The sequence below is a fragment of the Oncorhynchus tshawytscha genome, linkage group LG15 (assembly GCF_018296145.1).
Source record: "Oncorhynchus tshawytscha isolate Ot180627B linkage group LG15, Otsh_v2.0, whole genome shotgun sequence".
Taxonomy (NCBI): Eukaryota; Metazoa; Chordata; class Actinopteri; order Salmoniformes; family Salmonidae; genus Oncorhynchus; species Oncorhynchus tshawytscha.
This window is the reverse complement of record NC_056443.1, coordinates 10698962-10723231: the sequence shown is the minus strand read 5'-3', so window position 1 is coordinate 10723231 and position 24270 is coordinate 10698962. Positions and strand designations below refer to the sequence as shown.

Sequence of the window (24270 nt, the reverse complement as noted above, 5' to 3'; positions counted from 1 at the left end):
TCAAGTAAGTCACGATGAAACCACTCACAGTACATCACCTGCCAACTCTCCTGTGATTTAGCACTACCGGCCCTCTATGGTTCGTCTGAGGACAGCAAGCACTTGGGGACTTGGGCAACGGAAGACATATCACGTCCACCACTTTACAAGAAGCTATTGCAGTGTACTTTCTGTTTCTTCCTATCATGATTAATAATACTCAGGAAAACGTTTTTGTGAAACTTTAGTGGAATTTCTGAAAACATTTGCAGGAAAAATGTAGTCTGTCAAAGTCAAATACAGGACTTTTAATGGAAAGACAAAGCCACAGAAATCACACAACTTATCATCATCATCATCATCATCATCATCTCCAATCCTTACAATGATTAAATTATGAAAAAGTGCAGTCCATTTGACCTTACTGTCTGTAGACTACAAGTCTGAGAAAGATAGGTCAGATAGGGGCCAGTAAGTGATCTCCCAGGATCAGAGAGATATTGTAATATATGTCTGCCCAAAGTATACTCCAGCCCAGTCAACTGCTGCCAACACGGATGTGTGACTTATACATTTCAAGTTCACTACAGAGGAGCGATATGATGACCATACATATCAGCTAGTCTAAATGAAAACATTTGAACTACTGTGCAGCAATGACTATGCAAGGCACTCTTTAGTCAGCTTCTAGAGCTGAGGAAAATCTGGACAGCTTTTTCTTGAAGCTCGTATGTTATCATTGCTGAGAAAGAAAGAAAAAACAACGTAAAAAAAGAAATAAACTTCACTTTCAAATCTCCAACGCCCCACTCGGTTTAGCTAACCCTTTCTGTCCTCTACTGGAATAATGGATTTCATTCCCCTTTAATACTTTGGTACATTTTCACTTTTGATATTGGGCCCATAAAACACTGCAACAAACTTAAACAAATCATGGTAACTCTTTATATTGAGTTGCTCTCATACCTCTGTTGTAACACTGTCATTATGCTGGTAACAACATTGTATAAACTGCATTATAATTACAATAGCTAATACTGAGGTACTATGTACAGTAACAACAATGTTGCCACAGTAGAAATGACAGTGTTACTACAAAAGGTGTAAGAGCAACTTCATGTAGTGTTACCCAAATCATACACACACACACACACGCACACAATATAATTATTTTATACACACCAGCACTTCACCTCTCTCCATCTATTCTGTCAGTCCCTGTCACGCGTTGCCTATCTGCCACACAGCACCACCAATACAGTGAAAACAAGTAGAGCCCAAAGCACACTGGGAAATTATACGCAAGAGTGGTAAAGACAAACACTGCTACCAAAAGGGCATAAACCAATGCTCTGGTTCCGCTACTGAGAGAGAAGAACACCCTCAGCCATGCCAAGACGCTGCTAGCAGCATCCTCCACTTTCTCTGAGGGAGGAGGGCTCGTTCGGCTGCTGAGGGTCTCCTGATCCTCCCCTAATGACGATGGGTTTTGGGTTGACCCCTTACTGAATCCTGACTCACTCCCTTCACTGACCACTGTGTTAAATCTTGTGCTTAGAGATGATGAACGAGAGAAGACAGTTGTACCTCTGTTTGAAAGAGGTACATCTCCCATAGAGGGCTCTGCATTGCTACTGGGTGTGGTTTGGCTACGGCCTTGTCTCGGTGTAAAGGTCAAATTGGGAGCTGTACGTGCCTTCATGAGATAATCTACCTCGGAGTCTGTCACCACTTTCTGAGTGAGGCGTTTTGGCTGATGGATCGGCACATTTTGAACGACTTCAGGCACGTCTGACAGTTTCTCCTCCTTCTCAGTGTCTTGTTCGGCTAAAGGACAATTATCAACCGACTGCAAATATAGCACCTCTTCTAACGTTTCCTCATTCAAACCTTTCTGTTCTCTGAAATATTCATCTTCGCCCAACTCTACCTCTTTTCCCAACCATTCTTTATCATCCTTCACAATAAGTTCTTTTGACCCTTCTGACAACTTTCCATTTTCATCTCGTCTTGGGCATTCAACGTTTTCCATTGTCACCTCATGCTCTCCTTCCTTTTCCGTTGACACGTCCTCACTCTCATTTCCAGTGTTTGCTGTATCGTCCGTTAAGTCCTCCTCTTCCTCCGTCGCTGGAGTTTTGAAACTTATTTCTTCATGTATCTGTTCGGTGTCTCTCTGTCTGGACATTTCGGGCATGACATTGTCCGTCTCTTCCACTTCTCCTGTGGTCTTTTCCCTATATACTTCAGGCTCTGTTAGGTTGTTTGTTGATGATTCTTCATCCATATCAATGTCTCTGTATAGCTCCTCTTCATTTAGGCTCTGATAGATATCTTCTTCTTGCATTTTATTTGACCAGAATCCCTCTTCGTGTGTTTGGTTGGATCTGAATTCTTCAACCTCATCTAGGTTGTCTCTGTCTCTCTGTTCTTCATCAAACTGACTCCGTCTGAATTCCTCCAATTCTTTTGATCTGAATTCTTCATTGAGTGTTTGGTTCGGTCTGAATTTTTCAGCAAATGTCCGGTTCTCTCGGTCTCTCTCTTCATCCTTATGATTCAGGCGCAATTCTTTGTCTGTATTGCTCCGTCTGTCATCTTCTTCGCCCTGATGGCTTGGGGAGAATTCCTCTTCCATCTCAATTTTGTTCGGTCTTAATTCCTCTACCTCAGTTTGGTTCCAGCTGAATTCATCATCGAATGTTTGGTTCAGTCTAGATTCCTCTTCATCTTTTTGATTTGATCTGAATTTCTCTGCCTCTGATTGTTTTGGTTTTAATTCATCTTCCACTGTATTAAATGGTCTGATTCCAACTTTGTCTGATTTGTTTGGACTGAGTTCCACTTTGTGTGTTTGTTTCAGGCTTGAATCTTCTTTTTCTGTTTGATTGAGCCTGAATTCATCTTCATACGTTCGACTCGGCCTGAATTCTTCAAACTGTGTTAGGTTCAGTTCTAAATACATTTTCTCTCTTCGGTTAATTCTGAATTCATCTTCCACTGGTTGACTCTGTTTATGCAAAACGTCTCCTGTGAGGTCTTGTGTGAATTCTTTTTCCTCTGGTTGGTTTGGCCTGAATAGCTCATCCTCTTTGTAGGCCTGTGTAAATCCCTCCTCCACTCCATAGCTCTGTGTGTTTGTTTTATCCTCTGTCCTCTCTCCGACTGTCTCCCTAAATGTCACAGTATCATCAGCTGCATTGTGCACATTGCCTTTAACCTCTGCTTCCACGTCGGAAGAAAGCGTCTTGTCTTGCCTTTCTCCCTGACAGATTCTATCTACTGCATTGGCATTCTGAGATTCTGCCATTGCTGTCATATCTGTTGTCTCGGTCTCCCCAGAGCTTGTTACCGGCTCTGCTTTATATGGTGTGAAAGGCTCCTCTTCTCTTCTTCTCCCCCCCTCCACATGCTTGTAGCACTGAGCCGTGCTGTCAACAGAGCCCCCGACCACCCTTGCAGCACCCGAGGGAATGGATTCCTGTAGAGTGTCTGTTACAGGGATAGCCTCTGACCTTTGGGAAGGATCATAAACCAGCGCTTTGTCGTCTCTGGGGACGGTGACACCCGAGCTTGACAGTGGCTCCTTGGCAATGACCACAGGCATCACATGATCGTGAGCCCCCAACGGCAGTTCATCTACTGTGCAGTCTGTGTAACTTCGTGTATTTGAGTCCAAGTCATCCTCCAGCTGGTTCTCGGCTTTTGAGGATGTCTCAAAATCCTCCGTTTCAATTGACGGGCAAACTGAAGTTGCTGACTGTAGCCATTCAGACTCTGGCACACTGGTAGTATCTTTGGGATCTGTGCCATTGAGAAAGGCTTCCCACAGATCACAAACAGAGGTTTGCTCTCCCAGATTGTCCTCTGACTTGTCTGATGTGAGCTGAGGTGTGGTCCTTGTTCTAATCCAGTCATCCTCATCTGGAGTCCCCACACGCACGTTATCTTTGCCCCAGTCCAGGGAAAGTAGGGGTATCTGGTGATATGTCATTATTTGAGGGGTATCATTGGTTCGTTTCTTCTGGCGTAATCGTAGGAGACTGGAGGCGCTGTCCCCTAGGGGTTTGATTGTGATGTCAGGCAGTGAAGGTGGTTTCTCCAGTCCATTATGTGGTAGCCCGTTGGAAATGTGTTCCCGTCTTGCTGCCTGCTCTCGCTGAGAAAAGCATTCCTGCACTCGTGCTGAACGGGCCTCCCTTCGCCTGCTCCTCTGACTATCCCCCTGTCAGTCAACAAGAGAAGGTAAAGGGCACATTTAGGTTTGGACTTACTTAGTTGCCTACACTAAAATGTGTTTTAACATCTGATCTAACAAGGACTAATATAAAAATATTTTAACTTATTGCAATAAATCAAATATGTAACTTTTGTAGAATATTGCAATGAGATTGGAACTTAGGGTGCAATACCATTTAAAAAAATAATAATTACATACTTGCCCTCAGCATTTACCAGTGGTACACATGACTGCAATAAAAGAACATATGGTATGCTCTCAAGTGTCATGTAAAATGCCTCACAGCCTCCTCACGTACAGTAGGTTACACCGACTCAGGCGTAACTAGCTGAAGTACAGACATACCTTACTGCAGAAAGAGCATGGCTGGTAATAATACTCAAACACGTATTAACTATATGTATTTTATGGTGAGAAATGTGTTAAATACTGTTTTCTGTAAAAATGTGTATGAGAAAGTAGCATAGCACCCCACCCAGGACATATCAAAATGTTTGTCAGCCCTTTAGTACAAATGATTGACCTCACCAAATGTTTGTGATGGTACTCCTCACGATGCAAATTAGAGAGCAGATGCTCTGCGTTGTCCACCATTTTCCTGCCAGCCCCCTCTGCTCTGTGTGTAGCTGAATCTGGAAAATAAATGGCTCAAAGCCTCAGATCCACAAGCATGGTGTTCAGATTTCACAGACATAATATGAGCGATGCACACCTGGTGCGTCTGTAGTGGTCTCCAAGGGGTTCTCCTCAGCACTGTTCATCTTACTGTCAACAGAGGAGAGATCAAATTACATGTGTAATTTATAGGGCAAAACAATACTGTTATGGGGCACAAAAAAAAAGGAATAGTGTTCCTCAAGAAACAAAACACAGGTTGTTAAGCTTTTGGTCCTAAAGTAAAAATTTTAAAAAGGAAACTTGTTTTTTTTAATATCCCGTCAATATCAGGCGTAATGGAAAGATGGAGTGACAGTAGATCCGACACTAGATCACATGGGGAGCTATTTGATTCGGTATTCTAGCACAATGGAAATCTCTGATAAAGCTAACTCCAACAATCATGCTATGGTGATCCATCTAGAATGATAGAGAATACTTATATATAAATAAATGTCACACTAATAATCAAATATTTTCCTATTTCACTAAGAGATAATAATATGCTTTAAGGCTATTACTCAATTTGCTGGCAGAACTACTACTTGTTTGTAATCTATGGTATAGTGATTAATACTTAGTTCTTTAATACTTCAGTGATAGTGTGTTTCTACCGTTTACTGTCAGCAGCGGGAACAAGAATAGGACCGGGATGACTCCTCACCTGTTGACTTTCAGACAGCTTCTCTTCTCTCTCCAGTTATTTACTTCCTCTAGCTGAGCCTCCATCGCTGTCAGGCCTCTGCCTCCCTTTTTGTGGCAGAACAGCACGTAGTTCATGTCCCTGTTGTTTGCCCAAAAAGTTCCCAACGATGTCTCGTATCTGAGGCAGAACTCCACTTTGGTGCCCTCCATCGCAAAAGGAGGCACGAGGGTAAGCCTGAACGCAAACCTGTCCGTCGTTCCATCGCTGGAGCCCGGGACATACTCAGCCAGCAGATCAAAGCTGGTCTTCCAGCTATCCAGAGTGATCCGGATATAAAGGGATTTATTGTAGCACAGGTTCACCACCCTGATAATTCCCCTGAGCGCAGTGGTGCCAGGAAGTAACTCAATACTCTCCAGCTCCAGCTTCTGATCCTGGAGTCTCTGTTCGAGTTCCTCCGGAGACGAGGGCACGGTAAACAAAGACGACAGGAAATACTCTTCCGGTTCTTTAACTTTGACCTCGGGCTCTGGGGGGTCAGCGACTTCTGCCCCCGTCAGGTCTGTACTGTCAAACTCCTTGACGTACACCAGATCTAGACCGAAGGCGTCAGCAAAGGACACCTTCCTACAGATGACGGCCGGGGGCTCGGGCTCCGAACCATCTGACTCATCCGACTCGTTCATGGCGTTTTTCTGTGGGGGGAGGCTTCCTCGCTCTTCTTCCTCCCTCACTCCCCCCTCTTTAATATCCCTGCTGCCCCAGGTTCTGGTGTCTGGAGCCTCCATGAAGTTTGAGGGCCCGAGAGGCCTTGGATCGTCTGCAGACAACAGTGGGCTGACTGTCTGTCTACATTGGGAAGGGAGGACAGAACCAGAGCGCTGTGACGACACTCGAGAGGACGTGACTTGACATATAGGGTCCAATTACAGCTGAATATTGTGGTGTAAGCCAGGCCTATTAATAGGTCTCATATAATATGCTAGTCTGGCCCCTGCAGTCATCTGTCACAACATAACGTCTCTCATATCTGTTGAAATAAAGAAATATACCAGTATATTATAAAATATAACAAATTTAAGACAGAGGCAAACATGTACAGTCGTATGAAAAAGTTTGGGCACCCCTCTGAGGCTGCATAATAATTTACTCTGTCATCACAGAAAATGACCACAGTGGCATGCCATTCATTTTCTAATAAAAGCTGAGTACTGGGGCATTGTCCAGACAAAGATGTTTAGTGTAGCAATATTAAGATGTATGAAGTTAAATCAGATGTGAAAAATAGGCTATGCAAAAATGTGGGCACCCTTGTCATTCTGTTGATTTGAATACCTATAACTACTTAGCACTGATTAATTGGAACACACAATTGGTTTGGTGAGCTCATTAAGCCTTGAACTTCATAGACAAGTGCATCCAATCATGAGAAAAGGTATTTAAGGTGGCCAATTGCAAGTTATTGTTCTATTTGACTCTCCTTTGAAGAGTTGCAACATGGGGGCCTCAAAACAACTCTCAAATGACCTGAAAACAAAGACTGTTCAACATTATGGGTTAGAGGAAGGCTACAAAAAGCAATTGCAGAGATTTAAGCTGTCAGTGTCCACTGTGAGGAACATAGTGAGGAAATGGAAGACCACAGGCACAGTTCTTGTTAAGGCCAGAAGTGACAGGCCAAGTAAAATATCGGAGAGGCAAAGGCGAAGGGATGGTGAGAACGGTCAAAAACAGCCCACAGACCACCTCCAAAGACCTACATCATCATCTTGCTGCAGATGGTGTCACTGTGCATCGTTCAACAATTCAGCACACTTTGCACAAGGAGAAGCTGTATGGGAGAGTGATGCGGAAGAAGCCTTTTCTGCACACACGCCACAAACAGAGTTGCTTGAGGTATGCAAACGCACATTTGGACAAGCCAGCTTCATTTTGGAATAAGGTGCTGTGGACTGATGAAACAAAGATTGAGTTATTTGGTCGTAACAAAGGACGTTATGCATGGCGGCAAAAGAACACAGCGTTCCAAGTAAAACACTTGCTACCCACAGTAAAATTTGGTGGGGGTTCCATCATGCTGTGGGGCTGTGTGGCCAGTGCCGGTACTGGGAATCTTGTTCAAGTTGAGGGTCGCATGGATTCCACTCAATATCAGCAGATTCTTGGGTATAAATGTTGAAGAATCAGTCACAAAGTTGAAGTTATGCCGGGGCTGGATATTTCAACAAGACAACGACCCAAAACACTGCTCAAAATCTACCCTGGCATTTATGCATAGGAACAAGTACAATGTTCTGGAATGGCCATCCCAGTCCCCAGACCTGAATATCATTGAGAATCTGTGGGATGATTTGACGCGGGCTGTCCATGCTCGGCAACCATCAAACCTAACTGAACTGGAGATGTTTTGTAAGGAGGAATGGTCCAAAATACCTTCATCCAGAAGCTCATTAGAGGCTATGGGAAGCGTCTAGAGGCTGTTATTTTAGCAAAAGGAGGCTCTACTAAATATTGATGTTATTTTTCTATTGGGGTACCCAAATTTATGCACCGGTCTAATTTTGATTTGATGCATATTGCACATTTTCTGTTAATCCAATAAAACCTCATTTCACTACTGAAATATTACTGTGTCCATCAGTTATTTGATAGATCAAAATGAAATTGCTGATCCAAACACCCAATTATTTATAAATGGAAATCATGGAAATTGTCAGGGGTGCTCAAACTTTTTCATACGACTGTATATTGAACTCATCTGTGCAGATACATTAAATAACAGAATAAGATAAATTTGCTTTCAATTACCGATGGTGGACGGTGTTTATGGTTCCTCAGACCGCAAATGTTGCGTGCAGGTCATTTGCAAGTGTCGATAAAGTCCTTCAGTCATGGATCAAAAGTGGAGCCAGGGCCAAGTCTCAATCCTCAACAATGGATTCCTCATCTGTCCAATACCCTCTTGCCATTGTATTACTATAATTCCCCAAGTCTCAGGTTAGTGAGGACAAGGAGATAGGACTTGGAAAATAAAGCAAATTCACGGTAAATTATTGCATGGTAGCCAAGCTCTCCCTGGCTCTCAAGCAATCACCTCTCTGATTTTGATGTAAGAGTAACATCTACTTTGTGTAACGGCCGTTGTTGGTGGAAGAAGGTGAGGACCAATGCGCAGTGTGGTAAGTGTCCATATTGATAATTTATTATCACGAGAACACTAAACAAAATAACAAAGGCGAATGAACGAAACAGTCCTGTCTGGCGTAGACACAAAACAGAAAACAATCACCCACAACTCAAGGGTGAAAAACAGGCTGCCTAAGTATGGTTCTCAATCAGGGACAACGATTGACAGCTGCCTCTGATTGAGAACCACACCAGGCCAAACACAGAAATACCAAATCATAGAAAAACTAACATAGACAACCCACCCAACTCACCCTGGCCATACTAAAACAAAGACATAACAAAAGAACTAAGGTCAGAACGTGACACTTTGTAAAATGACATTTTCATTCCTTGAATCTGGTCAGATAGGAGATGTAAGTATACCTGTAAATCTAACATACCCCTTTCAATAGGCTGTAGGTCTAGATATACAATACAGCCCAGGTATGTAGACCGGTTTCACTCTCAATGGATTCTTTGTGCAAGGTTGCTACTGGGGCTAGATGGATTTTTTTAGTCTTGAATTTGCAGGTTTTGTTTTCAACATTACAACAAAACAGTGAATTGGTATTTCTACATAAAATGTCATGAAACTGGCGTGAGTATGATATTTACTGTACTGAATAATCAGATCAGTAGATGGCAGTGTATGACTAATGCGGATTTCATCCATGCCCAAGTACTTTGATACGGCATGAGGTCATCTATTCAGCACACCATGTTTGACCTCAACATATATGACACTTTATCGCTTGTATGCATTTCAACATCATCAAATGCATTAGGTTAGGTAAAGTTAATAATAGCTAGATAAACAACACAACCTATTATAAGACATGCCGTACATACCTGTGACCCGTGTGAATGGAATACACTAAACTACCAGTAAGTGGCAGCAAAGCACCATTTTCCACATATAAATGTATACGTTTTTTTTTATATACTTCATGACATCCAAAATGATCTTTCCTCCTATTTATAGAAATGATGATGGAATGCTCAATCTCACTTAGAATCTTCAAAAATGTCATGGAATTGGATCTTTTACGAAAAATATATCTATTATATTTTAAACACTTTAAAGATTTGAATCGTACTCGTTGATACCGTTTATAAAATCTATATGAATTGATTTAATTTTGAATGTACACTATTCCCTTTTATATATTTATCATATCTGCACATACAGATTAACTGGTGTGAATTGCAAGTTTGAAATTGTTTACAAGTTTGACAATGATATGTAATTTGTTTTTAAAGGAAGAGTATTGTTCATTTGTTGTGCATAACAAAACGGAACAATAAAATACTAAAAGCATATCCCTAACATTTAACATTTAAACAAAGCAGAGGTTTGAACGTCACATTGAAAATAATGTACCTTCTGTTACACATAAAAACGGATGAAAATAATTTAAATCAAGCTTTTAATCAATACAAATTTGTTTCAGTTTCATTACGCCGACTTTATCATTTAAAATATATATACGTGCATTAGGAAAAACGTGTTTTTCCTGTGTAGGTAAAACAAACCATTTTCACCCAATATTTTATCTATAGGAAGAGTAAATAAACGTAACATACAGCAGGTCAGACCTTGAACGTCAATCTCTTCGGTCAACACCGGTCAATGTAGGTTCATTGCAGTGAGGAGCAGACAATGCGTTAAAGCAAATAGCGTAAATAAAGGTTTAAAACAATAAGATATTTCTTAATATATTGATGTCTAGCATTGGTCCAATTTTAAATGTTTACAAACAAGACTGATCAAACTGCAATGGCACAATGATGACTGTTAAGTAGATTGATCACACGTCAATAGATCAAACGATCAAACGTCGTCACCATTTACATTCCAACATTAGCCATATGTATAGCTTATTCTGATGAGTTTGTGTGTTTATCTAATCTCATCATGATTCATAGCCTATTTTAACATATTTATTCTGCACATGAAAATATAGTAAACAGTGGGCCTATATAAATTATCCTTTCAAAAGAGTTAAATGAACAAAAATATATTAACAAACCGTTAGGCTATATATTTTTGCTAATGCATTTTCTTTGGGCTGACATTACCAATATGCACCCTTATTTGGGACTGATTAGTTTGTAAATGTGCACTAAACGTTTTAGTAATTGCTGTTTTGTTGTCTACAAAATTTATTTCCATGGTGTGCACATACCTTCCAAATAAACATCCGTGTTGATGCTCACATTGATTAATATCTGTTTAAGATCAGTAGGTTAGTCTACAAGTAACAATGCATATGTTTATTATAGAATAGATTACACCTTATTAGGATATTTAAATACTTCCTTTTTCACACTATTGTCTTTCTCCAGTGGCCAACTGTATAGATCTCGGAGCTGGCTTCATCTGGAAACACGATTTACATGGAAATGTGACTGTTTGCTTATCTTTGACTTACAAAAAAGAACATACACATAACTTGCAAATAGTTTTTTGTTTACATAGCAGGTGGACATGACGTCACATGGGGTCGTAGCACTCCGAAAAATAACAAGATTCAACTCCGGGTAAGTGCCTACCCCTGGGGCTGCATTCTAATAAGCTAGTCCAAAATAGTTCGTGGAATACATCTTGATGTATTGAATCGCGTTGCAAAAACAAGCTACTTCTTCGCATTACGCGTCATGCGAGCGCATTCAAACAGGACTCAGTGTACAGCTTTTTCTGTTACATTAGTAATAACAGCAGCATTGACTGAAGACAGCAGGAGCGCAAAGACAACTCTTGTATCTCTGAGTGCAGCGCCAACCGAGGAATATTTGAGCTTTTATTTACTCTACGGCTTGTTGTTCATTTTTTTCTGCTTTATGGTTACTTGTACAGTCACGTGTGACGATTTCTTGAAGCTGAACGTACACCGACTTCTTCTCACCTGGAGGCTCTTGTTTTCCTATTGGAAATAACGCTGCGTTTTGGTAAGTTTGAACCAAAGTGTTTATTTCTTTCCACCCTCTTGAGTGTCACTGATCTCTTTATCGATTATTGCTGTCTACTAACTGAAAATATGAAACCCTAGTTTGTGCGGATGATTGTGAACAACTTCAAATCCTCCCAACAACTATATTTTGCATATGTATATATATATATATATATATTACATATATTACATATTTCATGTTTGTTTCTTGCCGTGTACGTCACACAATAGTCTGCTGTGCTTTTTCGTTGCCAAGGACCCTCATGCAACACTGTCCGGCGTGTGCAGCCAATAGGGAGGATAGAACTCTTCTATAGATGACCACTGACTCGCTGAAGCCGACATGCAGCAATGTATCCTATGCATCTTTCATTTCAGTATATCAGAGATGGAACTACGTATTGCCATTAGCACTAAATACAATAAAACGTTATGAAAAACATTTTTGCGTAGGTTGAAAAGTCAGATAGAATAGTTGTAGGCAACCAGTTGAAAGTAGCCTACCAAATTCAGAGATGCATTAACTTATTCTGATGTTTTTGATCTACTCATAAAATATCATATTGGTTAGGCGAATTAATAACAAATAAAAAATGTAATATTCATTGTCACATTCATTCACTGAAATTGAATCTCAAAGTATTCTCATTTAAATGTAACAATGGAAGTTTGAAATGCAGATACATTTATTTTTGGCCAATGTTCCAATTATAATTTGGAAAGTACAGCATTCACCACTATCATATTAATATGCAATTATTGGACAAGTATTTTCTCTAAAACTGAACGTTATTCTATTATAACTGATTCATTGATAATAATGTATTGCAATCTAGTTTACTATCTGTGGTAATGAGAATTATTTTGTAGTGTCGTTATCAGTTGTGCCACAATTCTTACTATTATCATCACCTATGCCTAACACTACTATAGTACTACTACAGTAACTTACTGTACTACATTACTATGAACCAATGATCCTTTTACACTACATTACTACTGTTGCTGCTCACACTACCAATGCTTAAAATGAAAGCAAACGTATAATAGTATAACTAGTTGTTGATGGGGATGATGATGAAGATCAGTGGTTAATACGTTACCATTTACATTCTTGCTCCATTCCTAGCTACAGCATATTCCATATCTTCATAGCCCAGGTATAAAATGAGAGACCAGTTTCAGCATTATGCTCATAGTTCTTAATGAGCATGTGGACTTGTAGTTTGGACGATGGGTTTCTACACATCGGTTATGGGCCTCCCTAAAAACACTCGAAAGTACCTCACTACTTTAGTTAGCACTGCACCTAAATCGATAGCTTAGGTGTAGCTTTTTTTCTTCTTCTAGAAACGCTAACAAGGTGCCCTCAGTGCTGCACCCCTACGCATGCCCTTGGATCAGTTTTCACCCCTGGTGGCTTAACAGGACTGGACCCTTTTGTTCAAGCCGTGGGTGCACAGGTGTTCCCCAGCCTGAAATGCAGGTGTGCTCCACTGTTTCACCACTCAACACTTTTGCCCTTCAACGCATGTTGTGAAATGTTTTAGGACCCTACCCTATCAGCCCCTTGTTTGGAACCTCTGCGATCATTGCCTGGTGGGAACTCTATACGTCTGTAGCTATAGAGGCCCTGTTTCAGTGCTTTTTAGTTTGTTGTTGACGTTCACTTTTGGGAAAGTAACCTAATATTTCACTCTGCTGTCTGCGTCAAGGCTATATGGTTGAATGTGGACAAATGGTATCTGGCCAGCATTAGTAGCGCGGGCCACTTATTATTGTGCCACTCTGCATCCATTTTCTGATTGCTGCATTTATCATTTTGCGGTTTGCTGCTACATTATGGTAATATGAAAATGAATGTCCTCCCAAGGATTGATAAGTATACGTTTATCATACCTTTTAATCATTTATCAAAATTGAAGCTGCCATATATAACTTTTTGGGCAACCTGACAAAAAATCACATAGAAATTTGAGTTATAGATCTGTCATTCTCATTGAAAGCAAGTCTAAAAAGCGGTAGATCTGTTCTATGTGCAACTAGTTCTATGCTTCCGTTCTTAAATTTCGTGTTTGCATCTTTTAGTTTCGGTTTTGTACACCAACTTCAAACAGCTGAAAATACAATACATTTGGTTATTGAAAATATTTTCCACAGCTGTTTAGATGGTACAAGGATTCTCTACAATCTAAAGTATACATTTGTTGTCACATAAGCTCTATTTAGGCAAACTATTAGAATTTTAGCAAACAGGAAATTGTGGAGCGATTTCTGCATATTGCACCTTTAAGTTTAAGATTTCAGCCAACCAGTCACAGGTTAATGCAAGATGTATGGTAGTAACTGAGAAATAGTAGATGACTTGTACTGTTTTGCATATATATTGAGTCTTAATTTAAATAATTCAAAGGACATGTCATGTAGTGCAATCTGTATTTTGAATAAAGTACACATTGTCTTCTTTTCATTTATTACATAGCAACTTTGAAACAAATACCTACTTTTTCCTTTAACTGAACTCTAGCCTCTCTCTTAGCTTTTGTATCATACCACCACCCATCCCCCAACATCTTATTTGTTATAAAACTGGCAGCTTGCTCAACCTTAGAGGTGTTGCTCTGTTTTGGGGGAAAATGGAACAACAAAAGGGTGGAGCACCATAGTTTCATTTGTATAAATATGAGCCCTGTACCCTGTCTGTGTTTTAATGTATGGGCAAGTCAACTCTGCTCTCTAAGTCTAATGGCAATTAAACTGGAAAGCTCTCTGTTTTTATCCTGTTAACTCCATAGAAATGTTTCCATGACAACCTCCATGCAAGTTAAAGCAACCAGAGGTGATCAAGTCTTTTTTTCTCTCCCTCCCTCCCTCCCTTCAGTAAGAATGGAATTTGTTTTGACAGTTTTGGCCTTTAATGGCACTTTTGTGCTGCGTGAAAGTATTTGTTTACCTGGATCATGTGCTGCTAGCTGTCAGCCTAGAAGAGATTGACTTCTTAAGATAAAAGAGTATATAACATGCTTAAGAGGCCCCCAGGCACTGTAATAATCCCCATAATGGTAATGGTGTTTTGTGTGCCCCGGTAACTAAGAGGCCGAGAGCTCAGGCTTTTTTAGTTACTTACTCTGGGTCACTTCTATAAGCTGGACTTTCTGCTGTTGTGGGTAAGAAACTCTGTGACTTTTGGCCAAGAAAAGCTGTATTGGGTGGGGTCAGAGGTTACGGATTCAACTGAGATTGCAGTCTGACTCAAGACTTAAGGCTGTGTTAAGTGTTGTCTTTGAAACAAGTCTCAACCCCGACGTGTTTATTTTCCACTGAGCGTTTATTTGACTTTCCGGACAAGTTTGGAGGAGTGTCTCATTGCTCGTTGCGTTATGACTCATTTTAAAACGATGGGATGCTGATAACCGTTCTCACTTGTCAGTTTGAAACACTTGCCAATATTTATATTTATGTATCGCAGTCCTAAATGCCGTGTTTCTAAGATAGGCTTCTAAATATCACCTTGTACGTCACCATGCCACGATCTCAGGGTTGTTGCACTACAAACAAATGACCCAAAACATGTGAACTGCAGGTTCAGCGGGTTCCCAAAACCTCATTATGACTCCTGTACTTTGACAAAGAATAGAACCTGCAAACTGCAGCCAGACTTGTGACTGATGTAAACAAACGTGCTTTACCACTAACCAACAAAGAATTGTTACCATTGCAGTCTACCAATGCAGTCCTGCTGTATCGGCAAAGGTCTAGCAGTAGATGCTTGATCATGACCTTGACAATTGAACCACCAGTTGACCCTTTAAAAGGCCATTAGTTCTACCTGTTACGTGCACTTGCTGCATTTCAACCTGCATTATCTATGAAATTGTGCGATCTCTCTTTTAGTGGTTTGATTGCCAAACGAGAATAGATTTGATCGTTTTGGATCACTTCTTGTTCACATTTTCCCCTGTTTTGTGCAGCCAACACTTGTTTACTCTACATGACAGGGATGACAGTCCTCAGTGGCCTGGAGTGGTGTCACACCTTTTCCCCATCCCTAGCAAACACAACTGATTAAAGGAATTGCATTTAAAACGGAAGATCATGATTAGTTGATTACCGGAGTCAGGTGTGTTAGCGGGGGCTGGGGCAAAAGTGTGACACCAATCAGGCTCCCGAGGACTGGAGTTGCCCACCCCTGCTCTGTGCTATGGACACAGCAGTGTAAAAGAATGACAGCTTTTGCGTTTCTTTAAGTCACGGTTGGATGGAGAAAGAAGGGACAGTGTACTGGGCTGGTGTGAAAGAATGTGTTGGTTGCAGGGTCTTGCCCTGAATCAAAGATGGATGGTCACTCATAGTGAACGGCAAGGTCGCCATCACTCAGGCGAAATCTGCCACAAGCCTGTCTGTGTCACTGTAAACAGCTACTCACATCAGACAGATTGACTCCACTAACTCTACAATTGTTAAACGGTTAATTAAGAAACAGGTCACGCTCACAAAATGGTGGAATAAGTCATGTCTAGATCTGAGTGCTAGCTTCACCTTACAATCTGATTATATTGTTGGTAAAAATGAACATGGCTTTTTAAACATCTGGGGCTCATTGAAGTTCGAGGGAAAAGGGAGGGAATGGCTAGTATTGATTTGAAGCAGGCATGTGCTGCTTAAACAGCAGGAACACAAACAAACACGGACCTTCCTCTCACTGGTGCTGTGTGTCTCTGTGGACAATTCTGTTGGGGAGAGAGAGAGATGGCAACAACAAAAAAAACGGTTTATTTCAAACATGTTGTAAAAACACAGGATTTGTGAGGGTAATGCTTTTTGACAGGCACATTAGGCTGCAGAAAGAGCATCGAGCTCGGGGCTGGGGGCATATGGTGCTGCCTTCTGCCGGCGTTGCTCTAGAACAAGTTACAACACTCTGGCAGGGTCACGACTGTCTCAGGTTTGTTCCTTCTGTCTCGCTGGCTCGTCAAAATAAAAACAGCCAGGGAAAACACAATAAGGCCTTTACAGCTTTTGTCTTTCAGAAATACGTGGACACACTTTAAAGGACAAAAATGACATTCTTGGCTATGATATTTTACAGTGATATAAAAGGGAGGCAATTTTCTGAAATATGCCTAGCTATTTGTTGTTGTCTTTTTGATATCATGGCCACATTATAATATCTACTGCATGTTGGCTAGTTGATTAGATCATAAATGTCTCTAAGAGTCCTATTAGCACATTCTAATACTTTGAATACTTTAATGATTTGCCAATGCATAACACAGAGGTGACATTACAAGCTTATAAGCTATTTACTAGCTAGCTATTAGTAACACTTCGTACCAACATTTTGCCCGCTATAGAGTTTCCTCAAACGTGTACTTGGGCAGTAGGCCTAGTCCTTTTGTCATAGGGTCATAGTTTTATTTCCTGTAATTTCAGAGGAATGTACTTGGGCATGATGAAGTGAGATGCTGACGCAGTGCTCTGATTAGAACAGAGGGGATTGGTTGAGAGTAATTACAGGCTACTGTGTTGCTTGTAGGGTTTCCCCTGGATGACAGGGCCATGAGCCTTCATTCAGCCACTTTTATAAAAGAAATGGCCACAACATATGGGCAACACAATGGTTTATTTTTATGATATTTGATGGGTGGTTTTTGATTTAGATTGTCACTTCTGGCAACCAGCAAGGCAGATGGTGTAGACTTGAGTGCCCATCAGAGCCTAAATACCTTCGGGCAGCTGTTGCTAATAAACTTTTTTTGTGTGCATTTTATTCCTTCTAACATGGTTTAGGTCAAGAGGAGTCAAACCTGGTACAACACCTGTTTCTGCATATGTAAATCTGTTGTTTTGTCATTTCATTAGACAAGAAAAAAAGGTAGAGGTCCCTCGTGGTTGCAAACGCGACTGGCACTGGGCCCACTTGGCACGGTACAAAGACGAAAGGGAACATACCAAGAGAGAGAACGAGGGATGGAGGGTTTCTGTAGGGAAGCCATAGGATGCCTCCTCTGTTGTAAGCTCTCCATCTGGAAGGTTGCCTGCAATTCTGAAGAGAATGGAGTGGGTCCCAGGGACTACTGGACAGGGAAGAGAAGGCGTTCTCTCTTTCTCTGTCTCTGTCGCTCTCTCTCCCTGTGAGAGTAGCGATGAGGCAGGACATGCCCAGGAGCCAATGACTGGCACACGCGTGGCTGCCACGCGCCACACGCTTCCCTCCCGACCCACCCATCATCTGGTGTGCCCCTGTGGCTCTTGCCTCTCAACCACATGTGCCAGGGTCTGCTTGGACTCAGGGGGACTAATTGTTCTTTGGTAAACCTAACGGCATGCTTGTTGGATCCCGACATTAAAACCGAGACGGGAATGAAGATCGTGATCTTTTTAATGCAGTTATTTGTCATGAAGTCTTGAAGCTTTCGTTTATAATCTGGTCTGTGTAGCTGAATGTAACAAATGCACCATGAAATTAAAGGTTATTGCCTGAACGTTGTTCGAAAGCTTGGAAGATTAGTGTTTCTCTGTGCAGAATTAGAGCAGGGAACTTGATATGGCTCATTCTTGCATTTGGATGTTATGCTCGTTGAGAGAAATGGACTGACATGCGTCCAGAAACAATGTTTATTGCCTTGTCTTTCCATCTGTCCTCCATTCTCTGGTGATAATGAGGTATTTGAGGCACTTAATGTTGAAGTGTTGCTGATGTTGATGCTGTGAAGCCAATGTGTAATAGAATATATTCTATTCCATCCCACTCTATTCCACTGTCTTGAGTATTCTTGACAGACCTGGGGTTGTATTGGCCCCATGCAGTGAGCTGGTCTAATGTGGCCCTACAGAGCCACTCCTCCAATAGCTGTGGGTTGTTCTGATTTGTAGCACTTCCTCTTTCCCTTCACACAAGCAGCGAGACAGGCAGCATTAAAAACAGGCACAAACCCCCTCTGATACAGGAGTTCATTAGAGATGGGCCTTTGATGGGCAGCCTTTTTATGTGACTACGGTTTCAAATACCTTGATGTAGAAGCTTAAGAATCCATTGTGCAGTAAGCCTTCCTTTTGATGCGACTTATTTAGATCTGCATAGTAAATCAAGGAGAGTAAATAACGAGGCAGCAGATGGAAGCAAGGAGATAAGGCCCCGGCCGAACAATCACATTTGTATTTTGTTATGATGTTGACAGCAGCTAAAACTCACTAATCTAGCTCCACTGATCTGCATTTCAAAGAAATCTCATTTAGCAGCGGAGAGGATAAAGTTCTCCTCATTGTGTCCGTTTTATTGCGTTCTTCGTTAATTTATCTGCTGGCAGATTTAACGCTCGCCGGTGCTCGGGGAGGAGAGGAGAGAGAGCGGCGTGCACTGTGGCGGTGGCGTTGCAGAGAGATGGGGTCTTAAATTCTGTGAAAGCGGTAACGTCTAGACTGCGAGCCCAGGGTAATTACACGTCCGGTGATGAATGGAATGAGTTTGAGGACTCATCTTTGTTCGGGGGCCTGAATTGCTCGCCTAACACCGATAAGGACCATTTGGTTCCCTGTAGAAAATATTATTGCCGGTGACTTTTCCATAATGCCCCCCCCCCCCCACCGCCGTAACACAAGGATGGTATTTACGTTAAAGATAAAATTATTGTGTACAGTAATCTGACTTGTTAGCATAATGTCCCTCTTTCATCCCCAGACCCTTCTATAGCTGCTGTGGAGGTATTTCTGCCCTCCATTTTAAATAGTTTATCTTGACTAAGTGCAGCGCTTTATGTAAGTAGCCAATGGTATTATTAGGCCCTTTGAATGCTTGAATGCAGCCTGTATTTATACGTTGATAGAATTTAAAGATCATTTTTTTGTATTTAGGCTAAGCATAAAGATATGTGTGATATTTGTAAATCTCTTGAATCGGAGGTCACACAGACTAATAGCATTCTTGTTGCTTTTCCTCTGAATAGAGTGTTACATCTTCACAGACCACCACTGTATTGAAGTAAACTCAGCAAGTCATTTTGGATGAATGGAACATTAACTCAAAATGATGTTTTTACCCAACTTATAAGGCTGTTGCATTTTACTTGAACGTTTATTCACACAAATATAGCTAAGTGTTAAGTAGTTTGATGCAGATTTGGTGGTGTGTTATTAGTCCTTTATTACATGTGTACTTCGCCTTCATGCTAGTACTAAACAGTATAGTATTTTCTTTTGAAGTACATCAGTACTAGAATAGATGATTGTGTACGGTAACAGAAACATCACCGTGCCTATTTTGGCAATAGACAGTCCAGTAGATGGAAGGGGAGATTTGTATCCTCTTCCCACTGCATAAATGTTACACGGTAATCTGTGTGCACTGTTCGACACTTCTTTCCCCAAACTCAAACAGTAAAAATAATGACACTTGGCAGGTTTTGTTTTCCACGGTGCTCTTCGGGCTGAGGGCTTTTTTTTGTACAGTTCAGAGAGCACATTCTACCGGATTCAGCAGTTGCTGGTTGCCTACAGGGGTCAATTGGAATTTGGGAAGAAAAAAAAAGAAAGAAAAATCTACAGGAACATCCAGGCTAGGCCATTGGTCCATGTGTCTTAAGTATCAGAGAGAGAGAGGCTGCTTGTAAAACGCTCGCTCAACGACGAGGGGAATTTAAATGTTGCGAGGGGTCAAGCGCTTAAGCACGATGTATAGGCATTAAAAGCTTCTGGGAGGTTATGTGGCTGCAGTTTTTAATTTATACGGTAATGTAATAAAATATAGCAAACTTTCGAAAGATGCATGTGAAAATAACAGATTGATGATTGAGGATTGTTTGATACAGAATTGCAGTTAGGTGTATTATAGTGACATGGAACATGTCATTATTGTCATTAAAACCTGTAATTTACTGGTTGATCATTTGAGCCTTCAAGACACTGCAACCTTTCGTTTGGGGAAAAAACACTTCACATATATTTCTTTAATGTGTACTGTACATTACCTAAATTCAGAAGATCACCCCTCATCTTTCTTGCACAGCCACATACACATGCACACACACACGCACGCACGCACACACACACACACACACACACACACACACACACACACACACACACACACACACACACACACACACACACACACACACACACACACACACACACTCGCATGCACCCACAAGTACACCCCTCCTTTTTTTTTGCAAACTTCACATTTCCCTAATATAGGCTACTTATCATAATAAACGATATCTGCAAAAGGCCTGTGATAAGTGATAGGTATGGTCGGTGTTGATAATTTACGGTTTATCGTCCCAGCTCTAACATGTACACACAGGTACATATTCAATCACATGCATATAGTCATCTAACAGGCAAATCCAGTTGTACTTGGTTGTTCCCAAGTTTATTGCTTTCCCCTAAAAGCCATTTTAATAACACTCATGTGAAAGAAAACCTACCCACATTTATCCTGTACATGTTTGCGGCAACACCATCGGGGTGGGGGGGGGCAATTACAATTTACTATGTGAATTGGAAACATGGTTGATAATGTTTTACTGTATGGGAACATGCTTTTGAGTAATGATTTGTCTCTAATCTGCTCTCCCTCTGCAGATCCTCTACAGACATCTCTGGACTGGAGTCCTTCCCATCCTGAGACAGACGGACAACAACCACACGTTTTCACCCTCAGGGTAAGTACTATAGCACAACCTTTCATGTCCTGTCAAAGGTTTTCTGCCTTTGGACTGATAAGGCAGAATTGGACAATTGTAACGTGCTGTGGGTAACTGTGTAACTATTAGTGATGCACTGATTTTACATTTTTGGCCGATACCGATATCTGATATTTTCATTGCCGATAAAACCTGATACCGATAACCGATATTCAAAAGTTTTGCGGCCTTTTACGCATTCTAGTACAGTTAAATGGTTAACCCCAGAAGTTGCGGTCAAACAAATAATGCTTTATTACCAACGCAGTATTGAAAACACATCATTCGTGGCTGGTGTTTGCTTGTTTGCAGACTTTTTTGTACAGCTTGACAGTGCTACGGATAGTAGTGGTGGCGCTTGGTTTGCACGTGCAAATTCAGAACACACAACATTCTAGAATGGAACTGTGTTATTTGACTTGTCAAATTAAAAGCTTATTTAACGGGTCAAATAGTGTTATTGTCAAATAGTGTTATTTGACTTGTATCTTTTTTGACTCGCAAAGACCCAAACGGCGTTCCATTGTATGTCGTGAAGCTAATAGCAGTGACGCTATTACTGTGTAACTCCGGTAGGGCAACATCTGAACAATAGTGCACTTGGTAACGTTAGTGTGTACCGGTGCTCGACCAGTCGCAAAAGCCAACATCACCCACGACAGAGAACTGTTGATTGTCAAGGGCAATGAATTCCATTATCTTGGCGTTTTTACTCTTTCAAATGACTGCTCGACTTGTTGACTGCTCGATCTACACAGCAGACGTTGTGGGCTAGGTTAGGAATGCTGTATTGCAGTTGTAGAGCAAAATTGTACGTCATGTACCTACGTTATATAGGTATGCACGTCAACTTTGACATCGGTTTTTGACATCGGCATTAAACTAGACATCGGGCCGATACCGATGTTGGCATATTTAGCTAATATTGTCTGATTCCGATATGTCCATCAATATATATCGTGCATCCCTAGTAACTATACTTAATATTTCCATTAATCTCAGAGGCATCATGCAAGACTTTTTTTGCGAGGGGGCACTGATGGCCAAATCTTTGATTTAAAATAAAAAATAAACATAAAATAAACTATAATTTCTCCATTTTCAGTGTGCAAATTGGATGAAACTTGCCTCTGCCTCCTCATTTTCAATGGGCAGGATCATCCTTAATCTTAAGGACAAAGGTGTTTAATTTTGCTGTGGTTTAAAAAAAAACTTGTACCTGGGTAGGAGTGTTACTGCTATAGCCCAGCTGAGGCACAGTTACCACCGTAGAATATAACAAATCTTCATCTGTCCACCATGATAGAATTCCACCTCTGCAATGAAACCTTTCAGGTTGTGCCTGTTTGGTCTTCACACTTCATAGCCTTCCAATCTACTGTAGCTTTGAAGTTATGATATGTATTAGATTCAACCAATGTGGACTGGGAGGAAGGATATCGGAAAGTCTTCTTCGTGAATGTTGGGAAAGTTTTCTAGACACCCATGTTTAATTGAGAATGGCCTGTCCTAACACATCACAATAAACAGAGATCATTAACACCAAGAAGCTTGAAGTGTTGGAATGTATTATGTGTACATGCATGAAGGTGGTGTTGAACATGCACCACCAGTATGTTAGCTCATAACACATGTTCATTTGTTTAGGATGAAATATGCAACGGCTGTGAGAAGAGCACCCACATTCTGAAGTCCAAAGTGGTGAGTCACAGTCTTTTGCTCAAATCTTCTGCATGCCCCTGCGTTGTGTGTTTGCTCTGGTTATTATCCGATCAGAACAGTCACATCCACTGCCAATTCATGTTGAGGTCAGCTCGAGGGATTCACGTACACTGGTCTTTTGAGGCTTGAGGTACAAGACGAGACAACTCCTGTAAAGTGATGAAGCTCACTCAGAATATCAAACTGAGAAGTGTTGATGCATGAATCACCGGGAGACACTGTTTGTAAGTCAATCCTCCATGCACAATTCGACATACAGTAGTAAGTGAGAGGTGCGTGTGCATGCTACAGTACTGTAACGTCACCCAGTGGCAACACACACACACAGTTTGCACAACTCAGAGCTTCTGTAGTCCCCTTCGATTCCCCTCTATGAGACGCTCAGCTTCTGTATCTGAAGCCCCTTTAGATTCCCAATGAGATTCTCTACGAGACATCCAACGGTGATAACTGAGGCAGTTTGTCGTCACCAAGTCAGTACAAAACGAGCCTAAAGAATCCCAGCCAGCACAGTAAGTGTGACACACACTGATTATGTGACTGCTACTACGGCGGAGGCCTGCCGTCATTACTAATGTGTCCCCACAGCAGCCAGACTGAGACAGACACACAGGTGGTGTCTCAGACTGAACAGAACATTGCCAGACGGTAAACTGCAGTAGCGATGGGGAGGAGAAGCCTCATCATCGTGAGGGGAATGAGGGAATGGAATTTTAGCTGTAATTGGATGGGAGATAGATATCGAATGCTAACTTGACAATGGGTGATTGTTCAGTGAGCACAGAACAGTTGAAGTGAATTGCTTTTCAGGTAAAATCAAGTGTAAAGGTACTGGCTTCTGTGTTTGTAGTCCTCCATAACTTCTCCACTATCAATTATTAGTGTAATTAAATGTATGTTGCATATATTTCTCTAGTATTTCCATAGAAGTCACCCCATAAACTTTCGAATTTGAAAAAAAGTCAGGGCTTGTGTTGATCTGTTTTTCAATGTTGCGGAGGAGAACTACTCTTTGTCAGTTTAATTCCTGAATCCAGGCCACTGGTTTATTTTGATATTTTGACCCAGTCTGAGGAAGAAAGTCTATTTATCTCCGTATTCAGCTGCAGAGTTTTGCCTTTTGAGGTCCAAGTAGGATTCAAGCGAGGCAGCTAGGAGCCAAGCGGGGCGAGAGGCTTGGTTAGGGTGGCTCAGCTCAGCTGTAGGCCTCAGCCCACATCC

At 41.3% G+C, this 24270-nt stretch overlaps 2 protein-coding genes across 18 annotated transcripts in view; one reads left to right on the top strand and one right to left on the bottom strand.

Moving 5' to 3' along the window:
* Positions 1–272: 272 nt before the first annotated feature.
* Positions 273–8714, bottom strand: LOC112214375 (protein phosphatase 1 regulatory subunit 3A). Of its 3 annotated transcripts, XM_024373056.2 has the most exons (6): positions 8331–8714; positions 5541–6552; positions 4932–4984; positions 4748–4851; positions 4418–4449; positions 3908–4204 (listed from the first exon to the last, which is right to left on the bottom strand). In XM_024373056.2, exons 2-6 carry the CDS (start codon positions 6308–6310, stop codon positions 4039–4041), a joined length of 1125 nt encoding a protein of 374 aa, XP_024228824.1. In that variant the 5' UTR covers positions 6311–6552; positions 8331–8714; the 3' UTR covers positions 3908–4038. The 3 variants fall into 3 exon arrangements, with proteins under 3 accessions (XP_024228823.1, XP_024228824.1, XP_024228825.1); XM_024373055.2 differs by lacking the exon at positions 4418–4449 and having other exon boundaries at positions 273–4204; positions 8331–8704; XM_024373057.2 differs by lacking the exons at positions 3908–4204; positions 4418–4449 and adding an exon at positions 4464–4547.
* A 2504-nt stretch (positions 8715–11218) lies between these two features.
* Positions 11219–24270, top strand: part of LOC112214374 (forkhead box protein P2) — a 114759-nt gene continuing 101707 nt past the window's right edge. For 5 of the 15 annotated variants that reach the window (XM_042298127.1, XM_042298126.1, XM_042298119.1 and 2 more), the window contains exons 1-2: positions 21106–21306; positions 22975–23028. In XM_042298127.1, coding sequence (XP_042154061.1) covers positions 21151–21306; positions 22975–23028 — 210 coding nt within the window. In that variant the 5' untranslated portion in view covers positions 21106–21150. Of the gene's footprint in view, positions 11640–21104; positions 21307–22974; positions 23029–24270 lie in introns of those variants that run through there. The other 10 variants (XM_042298132.1, XM_042298130.1, XM_042298131.1 and 7 more) reach the window with 5 other exon arrangements.